Source organism: Liolophura sinensis, chromosome 9 (genome assembly GCF_032854445.1).
Source record: "Liolophura sinensis isolate JHLJ2023 chromosome 9, CUHK_Ljap_v2, whole genome shotgun sequence".
In the NCBI taxonomy this organism is placed as follows: Eukaryota; Metazoa; Mollusca; class Polyplacophora; order Chitonida; family Chitonidae; genus Liolophura; species Liolophura sinensis.
The window spans coordinates 2,204,386-2,226,861 of NC_088303.1; the positions used below are offsets into that span (position 1 = coordinate 2,204,386).

General features: G+C 40.3%; 1 protein-coding gene across 1 annotated transcript; it reads left to right on the forward strand.

Annotated features, from left to right (window-relative positions):
• The first annotated feature begins 626 nt into the window (after positions 1 to 626).
• Positions 627 to 21,932, forward strand: LOC135475280 (ATPase WRNIP1-like). Its single transcript, XM_064755117.1, has 8 exons — positions 627 to 1,196; positions 2,264 to 2,458; positions 5,926 to 6,146; positions 9,347 to 9,582; positions 16,686 to 16,841; positions 18,205 to 18,284; positions 18,510 to 18,675; positions 20,943 to 21,932. Exons 1-8 carry the CDS (start codon positions 744 to 746, stop codon positions 21,044 to 21,046), a joined length of 1,611 nt encoding a protein of 536 aa, XP_064611187.1. The 5' UTR covers positions 627 to 743; the 3' UTR covers positions 21,047 to 21,932.
• The last annotated feature ends 544 nt before the right edge of the window (positions 21,933 to 22,476 follow it).

Sequence of the window (22,476 nt, forward strand, 5' to 3'; positions counted from 1 at the left end):
TAATATGGTGGACACTAGATTCAGCAATTACATACTACTGCACCAAGCTGGTCAGAACTGCTTGGCATGTCAGTGCATTATTAGATTTGGTTACGCCAGACTTAAAGACCCTGGCATCATTTAAAGACTGGAATAGAGTCGGCATTAAAATGTGAACAAAGAAAATCAGTTTTGACCATATTAGTGAACATCATAAGGTCTTTGTCTTATGAATGCGCTTATTCACCATCCCCATATTGAAAACTGTTTGAAGTTTTGGCTGAAAGTAAACAAGGAATTAGTTTCCGCTCGATCTGTTGCCTTGCTGATTAGAAAGCGTGAAGTTTGCTATGTCTTCTTACCAAAGTGTGTGCATCAAAATATTGCATCTGTAGGCCTATGTTCACGGTATAGAAATACATGAAACATTACAAATACTTTAATGAGCTACATATGAGACAACAAAATAACTTTCGTTCTTTGTGTTCGTCATTTGAAGGCGAAGAAACAATCACAATGATAGACTAGAAGGAAACGCAGATACTAGTTTATTTTAGGGGAAACAAGTAAGTTGCATTGGCAGAGTTGCCTCCCTTAATACTCTTTCCTGTCTGGAGGTAAATGTGAATGTCATGGCGGGTAATGGTCAGTGCCCGATTTGTGGGAAAACTTTTCCCGTGAGTCTTCTGAATTCGCATGCAAATGCGTGTTTGGGTGACAGTGACGAGACGCCGCCATCCACTGATTCGTTGGATATAGCTGTCATGTCTGTTAGTCAGGCAGTCAGTCTGTCAAACAAGCGGAAATCTGATGACAAATTGGCGTGGGGTAAAATCTTTTCCCAAGCTAAACGAAGTAAACTGGATGCCACGATCTCTCGACCACAGACATTTTGCAGTTCTTCAGGTTGTGAGTCGACATCAGAGACAGTCATAGGAAAATCATCACCCGCAGAAAAACTTTCATATCCCATTTCACCTGAAAACATGGCGTTTGTAAAGAAAACTGATCGCAATAATGACACAGATAGTGGAAGTTCCGGAATCAGAAGCGTCAAAATGCAGTTCGCTCCCCTTCCTGAGAGAATGCGACCTGTAACACTTGAGGAATATGTGGGCCAAGAACAGGCTGTTGGAAAGCGGAGCTTACTTCGGTCTATACTTAAAACAGCATCTATACCTTCATTGATGTTCTGGGGTCCCCCTGGCTGTGGAAAGGTATTTCGTTTCTGAACTTTCTGCAGACTTCAAGTTCCCAAAATGGGCCCCAATTTTTGTGAAGTTCAAGTGGGATAGGAGTATCGGGACAAGCCAGAGAGGTCATAGTAATCAACTGTTTTCTGAAACTCAATGAAATATTCAACACGGGTGAATGGCAGCAAACCATAACTGTACGAGCGCCAGTTCAAATATACAAAAGCCATTCAGGGTTAGGTTGTAATATACACCAACAGGAGGTCTGGCAGACCTGGCTCCTCTAATATAGTTGACACTAGATTTAGTAATTGCATACTACTGCACCTAGCTGGTCAGAACTGCTTGGCATGTCAGTGCATCATTGGATGTAGTTACCGCAGACTTAAAGACTGGAAGACCCTGGCATCATACAAAGGCTAGAATAGAGAAGGATTTTAATGGCCACAACTGGAAACTATTGTGTGTAAATCCATACTATGGAATGAAAATTATTTAGTTAAGCAGAAAGAGCACATTTCAGGCTATTCAGAAATAATTAATATTTTGGGGTTTGGTTTATTTTCAGCCTATTTCAGGTATGTTTCTTGGACCAGACTAGAGAAGAAAGGGACTGTAAATGCTTGGACAAATTGGAAATAAACCAGTCAAAGTGGCTCCCAAGGGGAGCACTCTCATCACATTCTTCTTTGTCCTGTCCCATAAATAGGCCAGGACATAAACTAGATCATGACATGTTGCGTGTATATCTTCCTAGTAACTTGGATTGTACTATTTCTAAATCAGTTTCATTCATGCTTCTCAATAGAACAGTTACTGCTGTGTATGAGTCCTAGAAGGATTCTGGTCTGTGACTTCGTTTTTAGGCTTGCCAGATAAACCTAATAATTAATTTAGAGGCCGAGGAAGCTTTGCATGAGTTGTTTTGATCATTAAATGTTATATCCAGGTTGTTGTGTACAAATGTACGCTGCAAGAGCAAACCAGAATGATTGATACATGGAAATTTTATTTTCAAAGAATCAGCATATTATGATTTTCTACTTTATTCTTGTTGAGTTCAGAAAAGATAATGGGTTTTTATGTTTCAGACGACTCTAGCAAAGATTATTGCCAATCACTGCAAGCAGCATTCCAATACCAAATTTGTACAGCTGTCAGCAGCGTCAGTCGGCGTGGCTGATGTCAGGAACACCATCAAAACTGCTAAAACTGATCAGACAATGTTCAAGCGAAAAACAATTTTGTTTTTGGATGAAATCCACAGGTTTAATAAATTGCAACAGGTAAGACTGGTTTTATATTTGAAATCAAATTTCTTGGATGTGCTAGATAGAGTCCTCAGAATCATAGGTTCATTTGACAGAGTGTTTGTTTTTTGAGAGAAAGCTAGTTATCATGAAGGACTATCACAAAACAAAGTAGCTTCCCCTCGTCTGTTATAATCAAACCCAGGTTGGGTCATACCAAAGACATTAAAAAATGGAACTTGTTTGGGCCTCACTTGGTGCTCAGCACTGAAAGGATTGATCAAGGAAACAGGGCTGGTGGGCCGGTGTCAATATAATGTGACTGGGTGGGGTGTCATGTCTGGTATCTTCGGCATGATACTTTGGTGGCGACAGCACTTTGGTGGCATGGACTTTCCCTGCCACAAGAAGACACAGTATATGTACACCTACAGACGCCTCATCGTCATATGATTGAAAAATTGTTAATCACAACGTTGAACCCCAAGCATTCATTCATTCATTCATTTAATCTGTTATATTGGATAGTCACAGGCAATTTGCCGATATCCCGGCTGTCACTGTTTCTGTGGACTCGATGACAAACAGTTGACACAATCATGTGGTTGTTCGTAGCCTAGCTTGAGTACCACTTGTTTTGTACCAATATGGTGTGCATATATCTATGTAATATGTGGGAAAATTTATCAGGAACTTGCCAAAGGATGGTGGTTTTTCCTGGTTCTTTCAGCCATAAAACTGGTTGCAATAAGCAAAAAAGTATGGCGCTAGAACAATTTCAAAATTAACTAGAATGGATCTGCGAACAGCAGATCCTAGGCCGGGATTCCGGATCAGATCGTTGACGTTTTTACCACCCAGTAATACATGTCCCTTGTAACAGCAAGTTTATGTAAATGTGCCGAATGTGGTAAGTCTGCCTTAGGACATTCCTTCAAAACGCGTATGTCCTGTGTTTGTTGACACAGATCAAAGATTTTTATCACACATAGAGTACATGTGTAGCGCTTTGCACTCAGTGATTTTCAGCTTTACAGTTGTAACGGCTTTCTCTCACCAGACCTCCAAATATGGTGAAAAATTGCGCTTTTTCGCGTTTTGATCGCAATTTGCAGCAAAACTGTACGTCGCCATCAAGAAATAAGTCCAGATTCATGATCAGGATGTCAAACTACGTCGGGTAGCATGCTTACAATGTTCGTGTGTTTGTCCTAGTCGCAAATGCATTTGAAATGCATCATATAACATGGGGACGTCAAAGTGCCAAATACAGCAAATCGGCCTTTGGACAATATTTGAAGCACTGCAACACCCACATTTATTGACACACTTCCATGATTTTCCGCACGCCTACAGTACCCATATAGCCCTTTGTACTCCGTCATTATCAGCTCCACAGCTGCAGCAGTTTTGTGTCACGTGACCTCCAAATATGGGCGAAAATTGCACCTTTTCGCACTTTCATAGCAATTGGCGACAAAACTGTGCGTCGGAGAAAGGAAAAAACCACCAGATTCGTCATCAGAACATCCAACTACGCCTAGCACCCTACTTAAAACCTTGAAATTCACAACATTTTTATCACCTGACAAATTGGCTAGGCTGGGATCGAACTCTGACATGACTGACAGGCGTCAGCGGTAAGAGAAAAGAAAGACAGAAGAAAAATCAAAGTTTGTACTTTCATGTCTCAGTCCACGACCTGCCATGAACAGACTCACAGCTTTACTGATATCTAGGGCGTTGTTAGAAAGTCAACACCTGGACCACAGCACATGGCGATGTCTGTCAATCACATTGGCCTGGTTAGCGTATAGTAAAGAAGATAAGGCCTGCGCAAAATAAAGCTAACTTTTACAGGTCCACATCGTTTGCTGTTGTAGTTAGAATTCTACGCCATCTGATAGAGCACTGTATAGTTAAATGTCATCCTACAACCGTTTCGGGAGTTCACAGACAGTGTAGCCGAAAGCATCAGGTCAAATACTGTAAACCCAGTCCAGTCCCCATCTAACTCCATGTTAAAGCAATAGGATTCCCATCTTTTTCTAAACAAAAAACGGTGTTGTCATTTAAACGCTTCTAGCGAAAAAAACTTTTGATCGGAGCTCAAATCTGTTGGCGAATGCTCGAAAGAGCATGTCTTATGCTACTATTTGGTGCAGGTTGCACATTTCTAGCTCCCATAGTTCTCGAGTTACAGGTCATTGAAGTTACGTAACTTTTTTTTAGTTTTTTTGCTTATATCTCAAAAAGTTACACAGATATGCAAAAAAAAAAAAGCAGATTCGAAATCAGCAGCTCAAGATACATCAGAATACGTTGAGAACAATTGACATTTCAGAACTTTTTGTGACGTCACAACTTCAACCAGTGGCGAACTTCCAGAGTTTTAACCTGAAGTGAACCATTTTTGCAAACTTTTTTAACTTATGACCTTCTGGCTGCATGTCAAATTTGAAAACAATCGGTTCAGTAGTTCTCGAGAAGAAGATTTTTAAAGGTTTTATACAAAATTCAATATGGCGGCCGAACCACGTGACATAGAAAAAAAATGGAGAAGTTGTCCCGAGATATTCACCGCCAGAATATATGAGCAAAATTTGGGACTTCTATGTTGAATGGTGTAGAAGTTTCCTTGCGAACAAAATCGGTGAAAAAAAAAAAATAAATAATAAGAAGAAGAAGAAAAAACAGAACAATTACAATAGGGATCCCATTCAGGAAGAACGGGATCCCTAATAAAACATCAGATTGTTATAAAAGACCTAGACTGTTAGCACATCATTGATGTAAAACACTGTGCACTGTGATACATGGATTTGGAGGGATATTATTGCAGTTCAAATGCTTGACCAGGCATCTTCAGCGCCATTACTTCACTAGTTGTTGTTTCATTGGCTTTTCATACATTTTGTTAAATGATGTTAAATGATGTTTGTTAAAGTAGTTTTCTTGGACTCCTTGGCTTTCTAAGGAATCAGTTACATAGTGGTCGTACATCTGTCAGTATCATCACTATCAGACTTGTCCAGCCTTCATCTGACTTCATCTGGCCTTCAGCCTTAAATATGAAAATAAATTTATTGTGCATCTGAAATGGAGAAATGCAGAATTTCTCATCCGGGTAAAAGGATTCCCCCATGCAAGATCAAGGCGCATTCTCTCAGCATATTTATTGCGACGCTCCAGGATGGAGAGTTTAGTGTTTTTGCTGTCCCTAGCAGATTATAACATTGCACTTAAGGAAAGCGCACAATGTCTTTAGCCAAGGAAAACAGAGATTGCATGTAGGGTAGTGGAGGTGAACTGTACCTGTGCCTTGTGAGAGCAGGGGAGGTAACTTGGAACTTAATACAAAACCATGGAGATTAAAGGAGAAAACAATTGTGTATTAATATTCATTCTAGTAAGTTTAGAATTTTAATCTACAGGCTGTATTTTTGTCAGTCTCAGACTTTATGTGGCATTTTTTTTTTTGTTATTTATACTGTTTCTATCAGGATGCGCTGTTGCCCCATGTGGAAGATGGCACAATAACACTGATTGGGGCCACCACAGAAAACCCTTCCTTTTATGTCAACTCTGCTCTGCTAAGTCGAAGTCGAGTGATTGTGTTGGAAAAGTTGTCCAGTGAAAGTTTGGAGCGTATCCTGCTTCGTGCAGTAGAGAGACTGGATGTAATGATCAAGGATACGGGGACAGCTGATCAGGAGAGTAACAGGTATGCTCATGTATTGGGCCTAAAATTTCCCCCATGACGAAGTTGCAAGTTTTGTCTGATTAAGAGTTCTCTTGATCCTGAAAAGTTGTTTGAAGTTTGTTTGGAAAGTCATATTCTACTGGCAAAATGTAAGTAAGTAAATGTAATTAACATATGCCATACAGTCTAATTTCCAGGACAGTATCAATGAGCAACATTTGCCATACAGTCTAATTTCCAGGACAATGTTAGTGAGTAACATGTGTCATGCAGTCTCATTTCCAGAACAGTGTCATTGAGTAACATATGTTATGCAGTCTTATTTCCAGGACAGTGTCAATGAGTAACATATGTTATGCAGTCTCATTTCCAGGACAATGTCATTGAGTAACATATGTTATGCAGTCTCATTTCCAGAACAGTGTCATTGAGTAACATATGTTATGCAGTCTAATTTCCAGGACAGTGTCAATAAGTAACATATGTTATGAAGTCTCATTTCCAGGACAATGTCATTGAGTAACATATGTTATGCAGTCTCATTTCCAGGACAATGTCATTGAGTAACATATGTTATGCAGTCTAATTTCCAGAACAGTGTCAATGAGTAACATATGTTATGCAGTCTAATTTCCAGGACAGTGTCAATGAGTAACATATGTTATGCAGTCTAATTTCCAGGACAATGTTATTGAGTAACATATGTTATGCAGTCTAATTTCCAGAACAGTGTCAATGAGTAACATATGTTATGCAGTCTAATTTCCAGGACAGTGTCAATGAGTAACATATGTTATGCAGTCTCATTTCCAGGACAGTGTCAATAAATAACATATGTCATGAAGTCTAATTTCCAGGACAGTGTCATTGAGTAACATGTGTCATGCAGTCTCATTTCCAGAACAGTGTCATTGAGTAACATATGTTATGCAGTCTCATTTCCAGGACAGTGTCAATGAGTAACATATGTTATGCAGTCTAATTTCCAGGACAGTGTCAATAAGTAACATATGTTATGCAGTCTCATTTCCAGGACAGTGTCAATGAGTAACATATGTTATGCAGTCTAATTTCCAGGACAGTGTCAATAAGTAACATATGTCATGAAGTCTAATTTCCAGGACAATGTCATTGAGTAACATATGTTATGCAGTCTAATTTCCAGGACAGTGTCAATAAATAACATATGTCATGAAGTCTAATTTCCAGGACAATGTCATTGAGTAACATATGTTATGCAGTCTAATTTCCAGGACAGTATCAATGAGCAATATTTGCCATACAGTCTAATTTCCAGGACAATGTTAGTGGGTAACATGTGTCATGCAGTCTCATTTCCAGAACAGTGTCATTGAGTAACATATGTTATGCAGTCTCATTTCCAGGACAGTGTCAATGAGTAACATATGTTATGCAGTCTAATTTCCAGGACGGTGTCAATAAATAACATATGTCATGAAGTCTAATTTCCAGGACAATGTCATTGAGTAACATATGTTATGCAGTCTAATTTCCAGGACAGTATCAATGAGCAATATTTGCCATACAGTCTAATTTCCAGGACAATGTTAGTGGGTAACATGTGTCATGCAGTCTCATTTCCAGAACAGTGTCATTGAGTAACATATGTTATGCAGTCTCATTTCCAGGACAGTGTCAATGAGTAACATATGTTATGCAGTCTAATTTCCAGGACAGTGTCAATAAATAACATATGTCATGAAGTCTAATTTCCAGGACAATGTCATTGAGTAACATATGTTATGCAGTCTAATTTCCAGGACAGTGTCAATAAATAACATATGTCATGAAGTCTAATTTCCAGGACAATGTCATTGAGTAACATATGTTATGCAGTCTAATTTCCAGGACAGTGTCAATAAATAACATATGTCATGAAGTCTAATTTCCAGGACAATGTCATTGAGTAACATATGTTATGCAGTCTAATTTCCAGGACAGTGTCAATAAATAACATATGTCATGAAGTCTAATTTCCAGGACAGTGTCAATGAGTAACATATGTTATGCAGTCTAATTTCCAGGACAGTGTCAATGAGTAACATATGTTATGCAGTCTCATTTCCAGGACAGTGTCAATAAGTAACATATGCCATACAGTCTAATTTCCAGGACAATGTCATTGAGTAACATATGTCATGAAGTCTAATTTCCAGGACAGTGTCAATGAGTAACATATGTTATGCAGTCTCATTTCCAGGACAGTGTCAATAAGTAACATATGCCATACAGTCTAATTTCCAGGACAATGTCATTGAGTAACATATGTTATGCAGTCTAATTTCCAGGACAGTATCAATAAGTAACATATGTCATGAAGTCTAATTTCCAGGACAGTATCAATGAGTAACATATGTTATGCAGCCTAATTTCCAGGACAATGTCATTGAGTAACATATGTTATGCAGTCTCATTTCCAGGACAGTGTCAATAAGTAACATATGCCATACAGTCTAATTTCCAGGACAATGTCATTGAGTAACATATGTTATGCAGTCTAATTTCCAGGACAGTATCAATAAGTAACATATGTCATGAAGTCTAATTTCCAGGACAGTATCAATGAGTAACATATGTTATGCAGCCTAATTTCCAGAACAGTGTCATTGAGTAACATATGTTATGCAGTCTCATTTCCAGGACAGTGTCAATGAGTAACATATGTTATGCAGTCTAATTTCCAGGACGGTGTCAATAAATAACATATGTCATGAAGTCTAATTTCCAGGACAATGTCATTGAGTAACATATGTTATGCAGTCTAATTTCCAGGACAATGTCATTGAGTAACATATGTTATGCAGTCTAATTTTCAGGACAATGTCATTGAGTAACATATGTCATGAAGTCTCATTTCCAGGACAATGTCATTGAGTAACATGTGTCATGAAGTCTCATTTCCAGGACGGTGTCAATAAATAACATATGTCATGAAGTCTAATTTCCAGGACAATGTCATTGAGTAACATTTGTCATACAGTCTAATTTTCAGGACAATGTCAGTGATAAACATTTGCCATGCAGCCTTAAATGTAGCTAAAAATTCAATGTGCAGGTTTTCTATTGTCATGTAAACATTTTTTCTGAAGAAAATGTCGTGATGTTAACCTGTCATTCTTGTATTGCCGAATATGTTGGTTAATTCTCATTTCTTCTTTAATTTTTTTTAAACATTTTTTTGTTTTATATTTTCCGAACAGCTCTTCATTGTGGATTGAGAAGGAAGCTATCACTGCTCTGGCTAAGCTCTGTGACGGAGATGCAAGAGCAGCTTTGAACAGTCTAGATTTGGCAGTTCAGTCATGTATAGGGGGCACTTCGCAGGTGAAAGGTCAGAGTACTGCCAAGGTGTCTGGAGGGTCGGGAAGAGAGGTGATCACTGTGGAGCAGATTAAAGAAAGTTTACAGAGATCACATATACTGTATGACAAGACTGGTAAGCAAGAAGGCATTGTACTCTAAGCTGTGTGTCCCATCAAATAATCACATGCAGCATTGTGCTGTCAGCCATGTGTCCTATCAAATAATCACATGCAGTATTGTACTCTCAGCCATTTGTCCTATCAAATAATCACATGCAGCATTGTACTTTCAGCTGTGTGTCCCATCAAATAATCACATGCAGCATTGTACTCTACCCCATTTGTCCTATCAAATAAACACATGCAGCATTGTTCTCTGGGCCATGTGTCCTATCAAATAATCACATGCAGTATTGTACTCTCAGCCATATGTCCTATCAAATAATCACATGCAGCATTGTGCTCTCAGCCATGTGTCCTATCAAATAGTCACATGCAGCATTGTTCTCTGGGCCCTGTGTCCTATGAAATAATCACATGCAGTATTGTACTCTCAGCCACTTGTCCTATCAAATAATCACATGCAGCATTGTACTCTCAGCCATGTGTCCTATCAAATAATCACATGGAGCATTGTACTCTACCCCATTTGTCCTATCAAATAATCACATGCAGCATTGTAGTCTCAGCCATGTTTCCTATCAAATAGTTACATGCAGCATTGTGCTCTGGGCCATTTGTCCTATCAAATAGTCACATGCAGCATTGTACTGTCAGCCATTTGTCCTATCAAATAATCACATGCAGTATTGTGCTCTCAGCCCTGTGTCCTATCAAATAATCACATGCAGCATTGTACTCTCAGCCATGTTTCCTATCAAATAGTTACATGCAGGATTGTGCTCTGGGCCATTTGTTCTATCAGATAATCACATGCAGCATTGTGCTCTGGGCCATTTGTCCTATCAAATAATTACATGCAGCATTGTACTCTGGGCCATTTGTCCTATCAAATAGTCACATGCAACATTGTATTCTCAGCCATTTGTCCTATCAAATAATCACATGCAGCATTGTGCTCTCAGTCATGTGTCCTATCAAATAATCACATGCAGCATTGTACTCTCAGTCATGTGTCCTGTAAAATAGTCACATGCAGCATTGTACTCTCAGCTGTGTGTCCTATCAAATAATCACATGTAGTATTGTACTCTCAGCTGTGTGTCCTATCAAATAATCACATGCAGCATTGTACTCTACCCCATGTGTCCTATCAAAAAGTCACATGCAGCATTGTTCTCTGGGCCCTGTGTCCTATCAAATAATCACATGGAGCATTGTACTCTCGGCCATTTGTCCTATCAAATAATCACATGGAGCATTGTGCTCTCAGCCATGTGTCCTATCAAATAATCACATGCAGCATTGTGCTCTTAGCCTGTGTCCTATCAAATAATCACATGAAGTATTGTACTCTCAGCCATTTGTCCTATCAAATAATCACATGCAGCATTGTGCTCTCAGCCATCAAATAATCACATGCAGCATTGTATTCTCAGCCATGTGTCCTATCAAATAATTACATGCAGTATTGTGCTCTCAGCCATGTGTCCTATCAAATAACTACATGCAGTATTGTGCTCGCAGCTGTGTGTCCTATCAAATAATCACATGCAGTATTGTGCTCTCAGCTGTGTGTCCTATCAAATAATCACATGCAGCATTGTGCTCTCAGCCATGTGTCCTATCAAATAGTCACATGCAGCATTGTTCTCTGGGCCCTGTGTCCTATGAAATAATCACATGCAGTATTGTACTCTCAGCCACGTGTCCTATCAAATAATCACATGCAGCATTGTACTCTCAGCCATGTGTCCTATCAAATAATCACATGGAGCATTGTACTCTACCCCATTTGTCCTATCAAATAATCACATGCAGCATTGTGCTCTCAGCCATGTTTCCTATCAAATAGTCACATGCAGCATTGTGCTCTGGGCCATTTGTCCTATCAAATAAACACATGCAGCATTGTGCTCTTAGCCATGTGTCCTATCAAATAATCACATGCAGTATTGTACTCTCAGCCATTTGTCCTATCAAATAATCACATGCAGTATTGTACTCTCAGCCATTTGTCCTATCAAATAATCACATGCAGCATTGTGCTCTTAGCCATGTGTCCTATCAAATAATCACATGCAGTATTGTACTCTTAGCCATGTGTCCTATCAAATAATCACATGCAGCATTGTGCTCTCAACCATGTGTCCTATCAAATAATCACATGCAGTATTGTACTCTCAGCCATGTGTCCTATCAAATAATTACATGCAGTATTGTGCTCTCAGCCCTGTGTCCTATCAAATAATCACATGCAGTATTGTGCTCGCAGCTGTGTGTCCTATCAAATAATCACATGCAGTATTGTGCTCTCAGCTGTGTGTCCTATCAAATAATCACATGCAGCATTGTACTCTCAGCCATTTGTCCTATCAAATAATGACATACAGCATTGTACTCTCAGCCATGTGTCCTATCAAATAATCACATGTAGCATTGTACTCTCAGCCATTTTTCCTATCAAATAGTCACATGAAGTATTGTACTATCAGCCATTTTCCCTATCAAATAATCACATGCAGCATTGTACTCTGGGCCATTTGTCCTGTCAAATAATCACATGCAGCATTGTACTCTCAGCCATTTGTCCTGTCAAATAATCACATGCAGCATTGTACTCTGGGCCATTTGTCCTATCAAATAATCATATGCAGCATTGTACTCTCAGCCATGTGTCCTATCAAATAAACACATGCAGCATTGTACTCTCAGCCATGTGTCCTATCAAATAAACACATGGAGCATTGTGCTCTCAGCCATTTGTCCTATCAGATGGTCACATGCAGCATTGTACTCTCAGCTGTGTGTCCTATCAAATAATCACATGCAGCATTGTACTATCAGCCATGTGTCCTATCAAATAATCACATGCAGTATTGTACTCTCAGCCATTTGTCCTATCAAATGATCACATGCAGCATTGTACTCTCAGCCATGTGTCCTATCAAATAAACACATGCAGCATTGTGCTCTCAGCCATTTGTCCTATCAGATGGTCACATGCAGTATTGTGCTCTCAGCCATTTGTCCTATCAAATAATCACATGCAGCATTGTGCTCTCAGCCATGTGTCCTATCAAATAATCACATGCAGCATTGTACTCTCAGCCATTTGTCCTATCAAATAATCACATGGAGCATTGTACTCTCAACCATGTGTCCTATCAAATAAATACATGCAGCATTGTACTCTCAACCATGTGTCCTATCAAATAATCACATGCAGTATTGTACTCTCAGCCATTTGTCCTATCAAATAATCACATGCAGCATTGTACTCTCAGCCATTTTTCCTATCAAATAATCACATGCAGCATTGTACTCTCAGCCATGTGTCCTATCAAATAATCACATGCAGCATTGTACTCTCAGCCATGTGTCCTATCAAGTAATCACATGCAGTATTGTACTCTCAGCCATTTGTCCTATCAAATAATCACATGCAGCATTGTGCTCTCAACCATGTGTCCTATCAAATAAATACATGCAACATTGTGCTCTCAGCCATTTGTCCTATCAGATGGTCACATGCAGTATTGTACTCTCAGCCATGTGTCCTATCAAATAATCACATGCAGTTTTGTACTCTCAGCCATATGTCCTATCAAATAATCACATGCAGCATTGTGCTCTTAGCCATGTGTCCTATCAAATAATCACATGCAGTATTGTACTCTCAGCCATTTGTCCTATCAAATAATCACATGCAGTATTGTGCTCTTAGCCATGTGTCCTATCAAATAATCACATGCAGCATTGTACTCTGGGCCATTTGTCCTATCAAATAATCACATGCAGTATTGTGCTCTCAGCCATTTGTCCTATCAAATAATCACATGCAGCATTGTGCTCTTAGCCATGTGTCCTATCATATAATCACATGCAGTATTGTACTCTCAACCATTTGTCCTATCAAATAATCACATGCAGCATTGTGCTCTCAACCATGTTTCCTATCAAATAATCACATGCAGTATTGTACTCTCAGCCATTTGTCCTATCAAATAATCACATGCAGCATTGTATTCTCAGCCATGTGTCCTATCAAATAATTACATGCAGTATTGTACTCTCAGCCATTTGTCCTATCAAATAATCACATGCAGCATTGTATTCTCAGCCATGTGTCCTATCAAATAATCACATGCAGCATTGTATTCTCAGCCATGTGTCCTATCAAATAATTACATGCAGTATTGTACTCTCAGCCATTTGTCCTATCAAATAATCACATGCAGCATTGTATTCTCAGCCATGTTTCCTATCAAATAATCACATGCAGCGTTGTACTCTCAGCCATGTGTCCTATCAAATAATCACATGCAGCATTGTATTCTCAGCCATGTGTCCTATCAAATAATCACATGCAGCGTTGTACTCTCAGCCATGTGTCCTATCAAATAATCACATGCAGCATTGTATTCTCAGCCATGTGTCCTATCAAATAATCACATGCAGCATTGTGCTCTCAACCATGTGTCCTATCAAATAATCACATGCAGTATTGTACTCTCAGCCATGTGTCCTATCAAATAATTACATGCAGTATTGTGGTCGCAGCTGTGTGTCCTATCAAATAATTACATGCAGTATTGTGCTTGCAGCTGTGTGTCCTATCAAATAATTACATGCAGTATTGTGCTCGCAGCTGTGTGTCCTATCAAATAATCACATGCAGTATTGTACTCTCAGCCATGTGTCCTATCAAATAATCACATGCAGTATTGTGCTCGCAGCTGTGTGTCCTATCAAATAATTACATGCAGTATTGTGCTCGCAGCTGTGTGTCCTATCAAATAATCACATGCAGCATTGTACTCTCAGCCATTTGTCCTATCAAATAATCACATACAGCATTGTACTCTCAGCCATGTGTCCTATCAAATAATCACATGCAGCATTGTATTCTCAGCCATGTGTCCTATCAAATAATTACATGCAGTATTGTGCTCTCAGCCATGTGTCCTATCAAATAATTACATGCAGTATTGTGCTCGCAGCTGTGTGTCCTATCAAATAATCACATGCAGTATTGTGCTCTCAGCTGTGTGTCCTATCAAATAATCACATTCAGCATTGTACTCTCAGCCATTTGTCTTAACAAATAATCACATGCAGTATTGTGCTCTCAGCTGTGTGTCCTATCAAATAATCACATTCAGCATTGTACTCTCAGCCATTTGTCTTAACAAATAATCACATGCAGCATTGTGCTCTCAACCATTTGTCCTATCAAATAGTTACATGCAGCATTGTACTCTGGGCCATTTGTCCTATCAACTAATCACATGCAGCATTGTACTCTGGGCCATTTGTCCTATCAGATGGTCACATGCAGTATTGTACTCTCAGCTGTGTGTCCTATCAAATAGTCACATGCAGCATTGTGCTCGCAGCTGTGTGTCCTATCAAATAATCCAATGCAGCATTGTACTCTCAGCCATGTGTCCTATCAAATTATCACATGCAGCATTGTGCTTTCAGCCATTTGTCCTAACAAATAATCACATGCAGCATTGTACTCTTAGCCATGTGTCCTATCAAATTATCACATGCAGCATTGTGCTTTCAGCCATTTGTCCTAACAAATAATCACATGCAGTGTTGTGCTCTCAGCTGTGTGTCCTATCAAATAATCACATGCAGCGTTGTACTCTCAGCCCTGTGTCCTATCAAATGGTCACATGCAGCTTTGTACTCTCAGCTGTGTGCCCTATCAAATAGTCACTTGCAGTCCAGATATAGTTGAAGAGGAAATTTGAAAAGCACAAAACATAATGACATTTCTCATGTGTAGTTTTTGCAGGATCCTGATTTTATGATTTCGATATGTGTAGCTTGCAAGTCTGGTACTAAATAAACAGTATGTCAATGGCTAATTCACTGCACTTCTTTATTGCCTAATCATTGTTTGTTACAACATTGATCCTGTATATATATATATGTATGCTTGGGGTTTTACGTCGTACTTAACAACTTTTCAGTCACATGACGAGGAGGAGTCATTAATGTTGTGTACATATAGTGTGTCAACTTGTGGCAGGGTGAGTTCATGTCGCCACTGAGGTATCATGTCAGAGACACCAGACATGACATCCGACCATTCACATCATACTGACCTCGGGCCAACCAGCCCTGCCTCCTTTCTCTAGCCTATCTGTGCTGAGTGCCAAGCAAGGCGGCTACAAGTACCATTTTTATACACCCCTGCCATTAGGTGAAGCGTAGTATGTTATTGCGATTTTGTCCATCCGTTTGTATTCGTGTTTTCTGCATGAAGTTTTAATTTTTGATGCATACAAACATACACAGATGACGATTTGTTGCAACTCACGTTTGTTCATTTCTGCTGTTGTCATGGTTACCAGATCACCAGTTTCCCTATATATGCTATATAAATAGATATGATTTCATTTCCGGGCTATAACTCCAAGAGTTTTCCACACAGAATTTTAATATTTGGTGGATACATAGATACACAGATGATGATGTGTCATGACTCACATTTGCCCATTTTCGCAGTTGTCATGGTAACTAGATAGCCATTTTCCTTATATATACTATATAAATAGAAATGATTTCATGTCCAGACTGCAACTCCAACTGTTTTCCGCATGCAATTTGGATTTAGGATGGACACCTTTATCAACTTTCGATGAAGATTCCCCTCAGGGGTTATATTCGCCACAGTGTTGCTAGTATTCTTTTAAACATTTCAAACAGATGCATTTTCTGGGGCATATATTGTGTTCCTGTGAAGGCTTGTTAAGTCTTTGTTTGATCCCAGGTCTCTTCACTTTGAGGCGAACGCTCTAGCATTTAGGCCTCCAAAGCTGTCTAACATTGATTTTGTGATGTCGTGTTGTGAAGCATGGAATGAATGATAATTGCTTAACGCCACATTGGCAATATTTCAGCCATCTTGTGGGACATGAAGGGTGAGGGATGTATTCATCCAAACCTTCCTGTACACGAAGCTAACAATTCTTCAAGCTTCACTGAGGCTTGATAGGTGACATTGGCTTCGGGGTAAATTGGAAATCTGTAAAGCAAGTATATTTTGTATGGGCGGCTTTTATGTGTCAGACACTGATAGCAAATGCATTTCTTCCAGGTGAGGAGCACTACAATTGCATGTCAGCCTTGCAAAAGTCCATCAGAGGGTCGGATGCTAACGCCGCCCTCTACTGGACAGCAAGGATGCTAGAAGGGGGAGAGAACCCACTGGTTGTGGCTAGAAGGCTTGTGAGAACTGCCAGTGAGGATGTGGGTATGTTCACATTTGTACACAAAGTATAAAGGAAGGAATCTCTGTATACAGTATGTCTGTCCTTTGATTTTCTCCACTAGCATTTGTCCAATCTGCTTCACACATGAAGCAAGCCTCCGTGGCTCAGTTGGTTAGTGTGTTAGCGTAGCGTAATGACCCAGGAGCCTCTCACCAAGGCAGTTGCTGCGAGTTCAAGTCCAACTCATGCTGGCTTCCTCTCTGGCCGTACATGGAAAGTTCTGCCAGCAACCTGCAGATGGTCGTGTCTTTCACCCAGGCTCTGCCTGGTTTCCTCCAACCACAACGCTGGCAGCAGCCATATAAGTGAAATATTCTTGAGCACGGTGTAAAACAGCAATTCAATAAATAAATCACACATGAAGTGAATACCGTATGAAGTAGGCGCATGTCATTTACACCTTACGTTAGATGTGAATTATTTTCAAGAGGTAGTATTCACAATTGACTTTGTGTGACTTCATCTTAAAGTGTTGGAGTTCATGCCCTGGTATGTTTTTTGTTGCACCTAGTTTTAGTGTACATGTCGATGTTAAGATGGTGGTTGGACATCAGTGCACATGTAGCTTGTTGTGATTAAGGTCAGAGGTCAGTCTTGGTCACACGTTTGTTCATCAGACTGTAAGCTGGCAGTCTGAGGGGCCTCCATGCCAGTGCAGCACGATGACCCAGGAGCCCCTCACCAATGTAGCCGCTGTGAGTTTGTTCATCAAACTGTAAGCTGGCAGTCTGAGGGGCCTCCATGCCAGTGCAGCACGATGACCCAGGAGCCCCTCACCAATGTAGCCGCTGTGAGTTTGTTCATCAAACTGTAAGCTGGCAGTCTGAGGGGCCTCCATGCCAGTGCAGCACGATGACCCAGGAGCCCCTCACCAATGTAGCCGCTGTGAGTCTGTTCATCAAACTGTAAGCTGGCAGTCTGAGGGTCCTCCATGCCAGTGCAGCACGATGACCCAGGAGCCCCTCACCAATGTAGCCGGTGTGAGTTTAAGTTCAGCTCATGCTTCTTTTCTCAGTCGTACATGGGGAGGTCAGCCAGCCACCTGCAAGTGGTCATGGTTTCCTCTGGTCTCTGCCAAGGTTCTGTCCAGCATGATTCTGGTACCCATCATAAAATGAAATAGTCCTGAGTACGATGTACAACACCAATCAAATAAAGAAATAAATAAATGCATAATTTTCTGGCAAATATATTTGACAAGATAGCCCAGGTCTTTCATAACTTTTGTTACATGTATTCAAGTCCCCAATTTCTGGATGTAGTTATATTGAGTGTGCTGAAATTACATGTCTACTGTAAAGTGTTGGTTCTTATATAACATCCTATTTCTCTTCAATACTACAGGGTTAGCCGACTCTCAGGCTTTACCCCTGGCTGTGTCAGCATTTCAAGCCTGTCATTTCATCGGAATGCCAGAATGTGATGTAAGAATTACATATATATATGTGTGTATATCTATATTATCCCTTTTGAATGCAATGGGGGCGTCTGATTTTAAGGGTTTCATTTTGTATGTGATTTGAACCTCTTGTTAAGCTGTGGTGAAACGATTATGTGAATAATCATGGAAAATACCTGATGCATCAGTGAAATGAATAGTTACATATATGTAGTGTTGTTCAATTCTGACCTGTTTTCTTTATGCACAGGTAATATTAGCCCAATGTGCTGCTTACCTAGCCAGAGCCCCTAAGTCTGTAGAAGTTTACCTGGCCTATGACAGGGCTAAGAACTGCGTGCGTAACCACCAGGGCCCCATGCCTGGGGTACCTCTACACCTGAGGAATGCCTCAACAAAACTCATGAAGGACCTGGGTAAGTTATATTGGTATCTTGTTGACTGTATATTGTTGAAATTTATTTATGTGAAGTGTGTAATAACATATTGAATTGGCTTGAACTGAAATGAAAAAGTGCCTTTTGGACTGGCAACAGCTTTACTTCAAGTGACTTATCCCGAGACTTTTCGCAAAAAAGAGCAGTGCATCTGAATTTTTGCAGTTTGAAAATTTCAAATAATTATCTTTCACAAAATATCAGAATCTTCTGTGCACATATTTCTGCTAAAAATCAATCGTAAAGTTCCTAAAATTTATAATGCCGGTTGCATTATAACTTTCAGCCTTAAAATCATTTTCACACTGTAAATAATATGGTATTTACTGAAGGGCAGTACTTTTAGCTATTCTTGATAAATACAGAAAATTTGCAATGTAGCAAATACATCTTTTTAAAAAAAAATCTCTTGTACCACCCTCTTTTCAGGAAAACCAAAGTGTTTGTTGGTCTACCAGGTGTGTGGGTTCCCCCCCTCTGGGCTCTGCTTGGTTTCCTCCAACCATAATGCTCAATATTCTTGAGTACAGCATAAAACTATGTAAACAAATCAGTTGTTTAAGACCACAAACCTAACCATAGACAAGAGACAAGCCACAAATGTAATGTGTCAAGAGAGATCACAAACCTTACCACAAGGGTAGTGTGTTAAGAGAAGCCACAAACCTTACCAGAGACGAGAGACAATCCACAAGGGTAGTGTGTCAAGAGATCACAAACCTAACCATAGACAAGAGACAAGCCACAAGTGTAGTGTGTCAAGAGAGATCACATACCTTACCACAGACAAGAGACAAGCCACAAGGGTAGTGTGTTAAGGGAGACCACAAACCTAACCACAGACAAGAGACAAGCCACAAGTGTAGTGTGTTAAGAGAGACCACAAACCTAACCACAGACAAGAGACAAGCCACAAGGGTAGTGTGTTAAGAGAGACCACAAACCTTACCAGAGACAAGAGACAATCCACAAGGGTAGTGTGTCAAGAGATCACAAACCTAACCTTAGGCAAGAGACAAGCCACAAGTGTAGTGTGTCAAGAGAGATCACATACCTTACCACAGACAAGAGACAAGCCACAAGGGTAGTGTGTTAAGAGAGACCACAAACCTAACCACAGACAAGAGACAAGCCACAAGTGTAGTGTGTCAAGAGAGATCACAAACCTTACCACAGACAAGAGACAAGCCACTAGGGTAGTGTGTCAAGAGAGACCACAAATGTTACTACAGACAAGAGACAAGCCACAAGGGTAGTGTGTTAAGAGAGACCACAAACCTAACCATAGACAAGAGACAAGCCACAAATGTAGTGTGTCAAGAGAGATCACAAACCTTACCACAGACAAGAGACAAGCCACAAGTGTAGTGTGTTAAGAGAGACCACAAACCTAACCATAGAAAAGAGACAAGCCACAAGTGTAGTGTGTCAAGAGAGATCACAAACCTTACCACAGACAAGAGACAAGCCACAAGTGTAGTATGTCAAGAGAGACCACAAAACTAATCACAGACAAGAGACAAGCCACAAGTGTGGTGTGTCAAGAGAGACCACGAACCTAACCATAGACAAGAGACAAGCCACAAATGTAGTGTGTCAAGAGAGATCACAAACCTTACCACAGACAAGAGACAAGCCACAAGTGTAGTGTGTTAAGAGAGACCACAAACCTAACCATAGAAAAGAGACAAGCCACAAGGGTAGTGTGTCAAGAGAGATCACAAACCTTACCACAGACAAGAGACAAGCCACAAGGGTAGTGTGTCAAGAGAGATCACAAACCTTACCACAGACAAAAGACAAGCCACAAGTGTAGTATGTCAAGAGAGACCACAAACCTAATCACAGACAAGAGACAAGCCACAAGTGTGGTATGTCAAGAGAGACCACAAACCTAATCACAGACAAGAGACAAGCCGCAAGTGTAGTATGTCAAGAGAGACCACAAACCTAATCACAGACAAGAGACAAGCCACAAGTGTGGTATGTCAAGAGAGATCACAAACCTTACCGCAGACAAGCCACAAGTGTAGTACATTAAGAGAGACCACAAACCTAACAACAGACAAGAGACAAGCCACAAATGTAGTGTGCCAAGAGACCTCGTGTCGTGTGTGCCTCGTGCCATCTGTGCCTCATGTCTTGTGTGCCTCATGTCACGTGTACAGGGTGCCTCATGCCATCTGGTAGTGTTGTAGATTGTGTATTACTGTGTCCTACTGATCAGGGGACCTTCTTATTTTCAGGGTATGGTAAAGGGTACAAAGGAAAACCTGACCAGGATGGTTCATATGAACAGGAATATTTCCCTGAAGGCTTGGAAGGCACAGACTTCTTCAGCTGCCACTGATGTGCCTACTGCCCTGGAGGCTTGGATGACACACACGTCTTCAGCTGCCACTGATGTGCCTACTGCCCTGGAGGCTTGGATGACACACACGTCTTTAGCTGCCACTGATGTGCCTACTGCCCTGGAGGCTTGGATGACACACACGTCTTCAGCTGCCACTGATGTGCCTACTGCCCTGGAGGCTTGGATGACACACACGTCTTCAGCTGCCACTGATGTGCCTACTGCCCTGGAGGCTTGGATGACACACACGTCTTCAGCTGCCACTGATGTGCCTACTGCCCTGGAGGCTTGGATGACACACACGTCTTCAGCTGCCTCAGATGGTTCATCGAGCCATGGAAGGCACAGACGAAAATGACGTCATATAAGACAGTAAGACATTACAGTAGACACTGATACATTGTAATATTGAGCTTATTAATTATTAAATAATAATTGCTCAATAATTAAATAATTCATTATTAAGCTATTAATTCCCGAGGCTTAGTTACAAGCGAAATCTTCTATTGAAGTATATGCCGTCTTCCCATTCCACTAAACCACTGGCAAGTTGATTTGCTTGAAAATCTTAAGACTGGTGTGGTACTTCTACCTTTGGTTGTCTAACTAGGACATGGTATCATAGGCATATCCTGTCAACTGCGTAAGTCTAACCCAGAGCATCAAAAGAAATGAATGAAGATAATAACTGTTTTAGGTTCATGAAAATAAAGAGGGTACAAGTGATACTTGTTGATACCTTATTTGTACATTGGTATTAAAAAAATACTGAACCCAGTTTGCATTTAATCTCATTTATCCATTTATTTCTGTATACCCTATTTCTTCTAATATTTAGGACGGATATTACTAGTGTTGAAAGCAGAATAGTATATTTCTGTACCAGTCTTTTGGAAAAGTAAAGATATGAGTATGTTGTTCATTAGATGGTCTAACCATATGAGAAGAAAGAAACTTAATATTCCTGCGACAATTACATACATGTATATACTGGTTAAAATGAGCACACCAGGTGTCCCAAAAATTAAAAGTAAGTAAGTATTAGACCTTGTTATACATGTACCTCAAGCTGTGAGACAAAGGTACCTCAAACTGTCAGCCTGTTCTGGCAAAGGTACCTCAAGCTGTCAACATGTTCAGACAAAGGTACCTCAAGCTGTCAACATGTTCCAACACAAGTACCTCAAGGTGTCAACATGTTCCAACACAGGCACCTCAAACTGTCTACTTGTTCAGACACAGGTACCTCAAGCTGTCAACATGTTCAGACACAGGTACCTCAAGCTGTCAACGTGTTCAGACACAGGTACCTCAAACTGCCAGCCTTTTCAGGCTGAGATGTTCTCAGACAAAAGTACCTCAATGTTTTCATAGGTACCTCAAACTGTCAACCTTTCCAGACAAAGGTGCCTCACTCCGTCAACCTC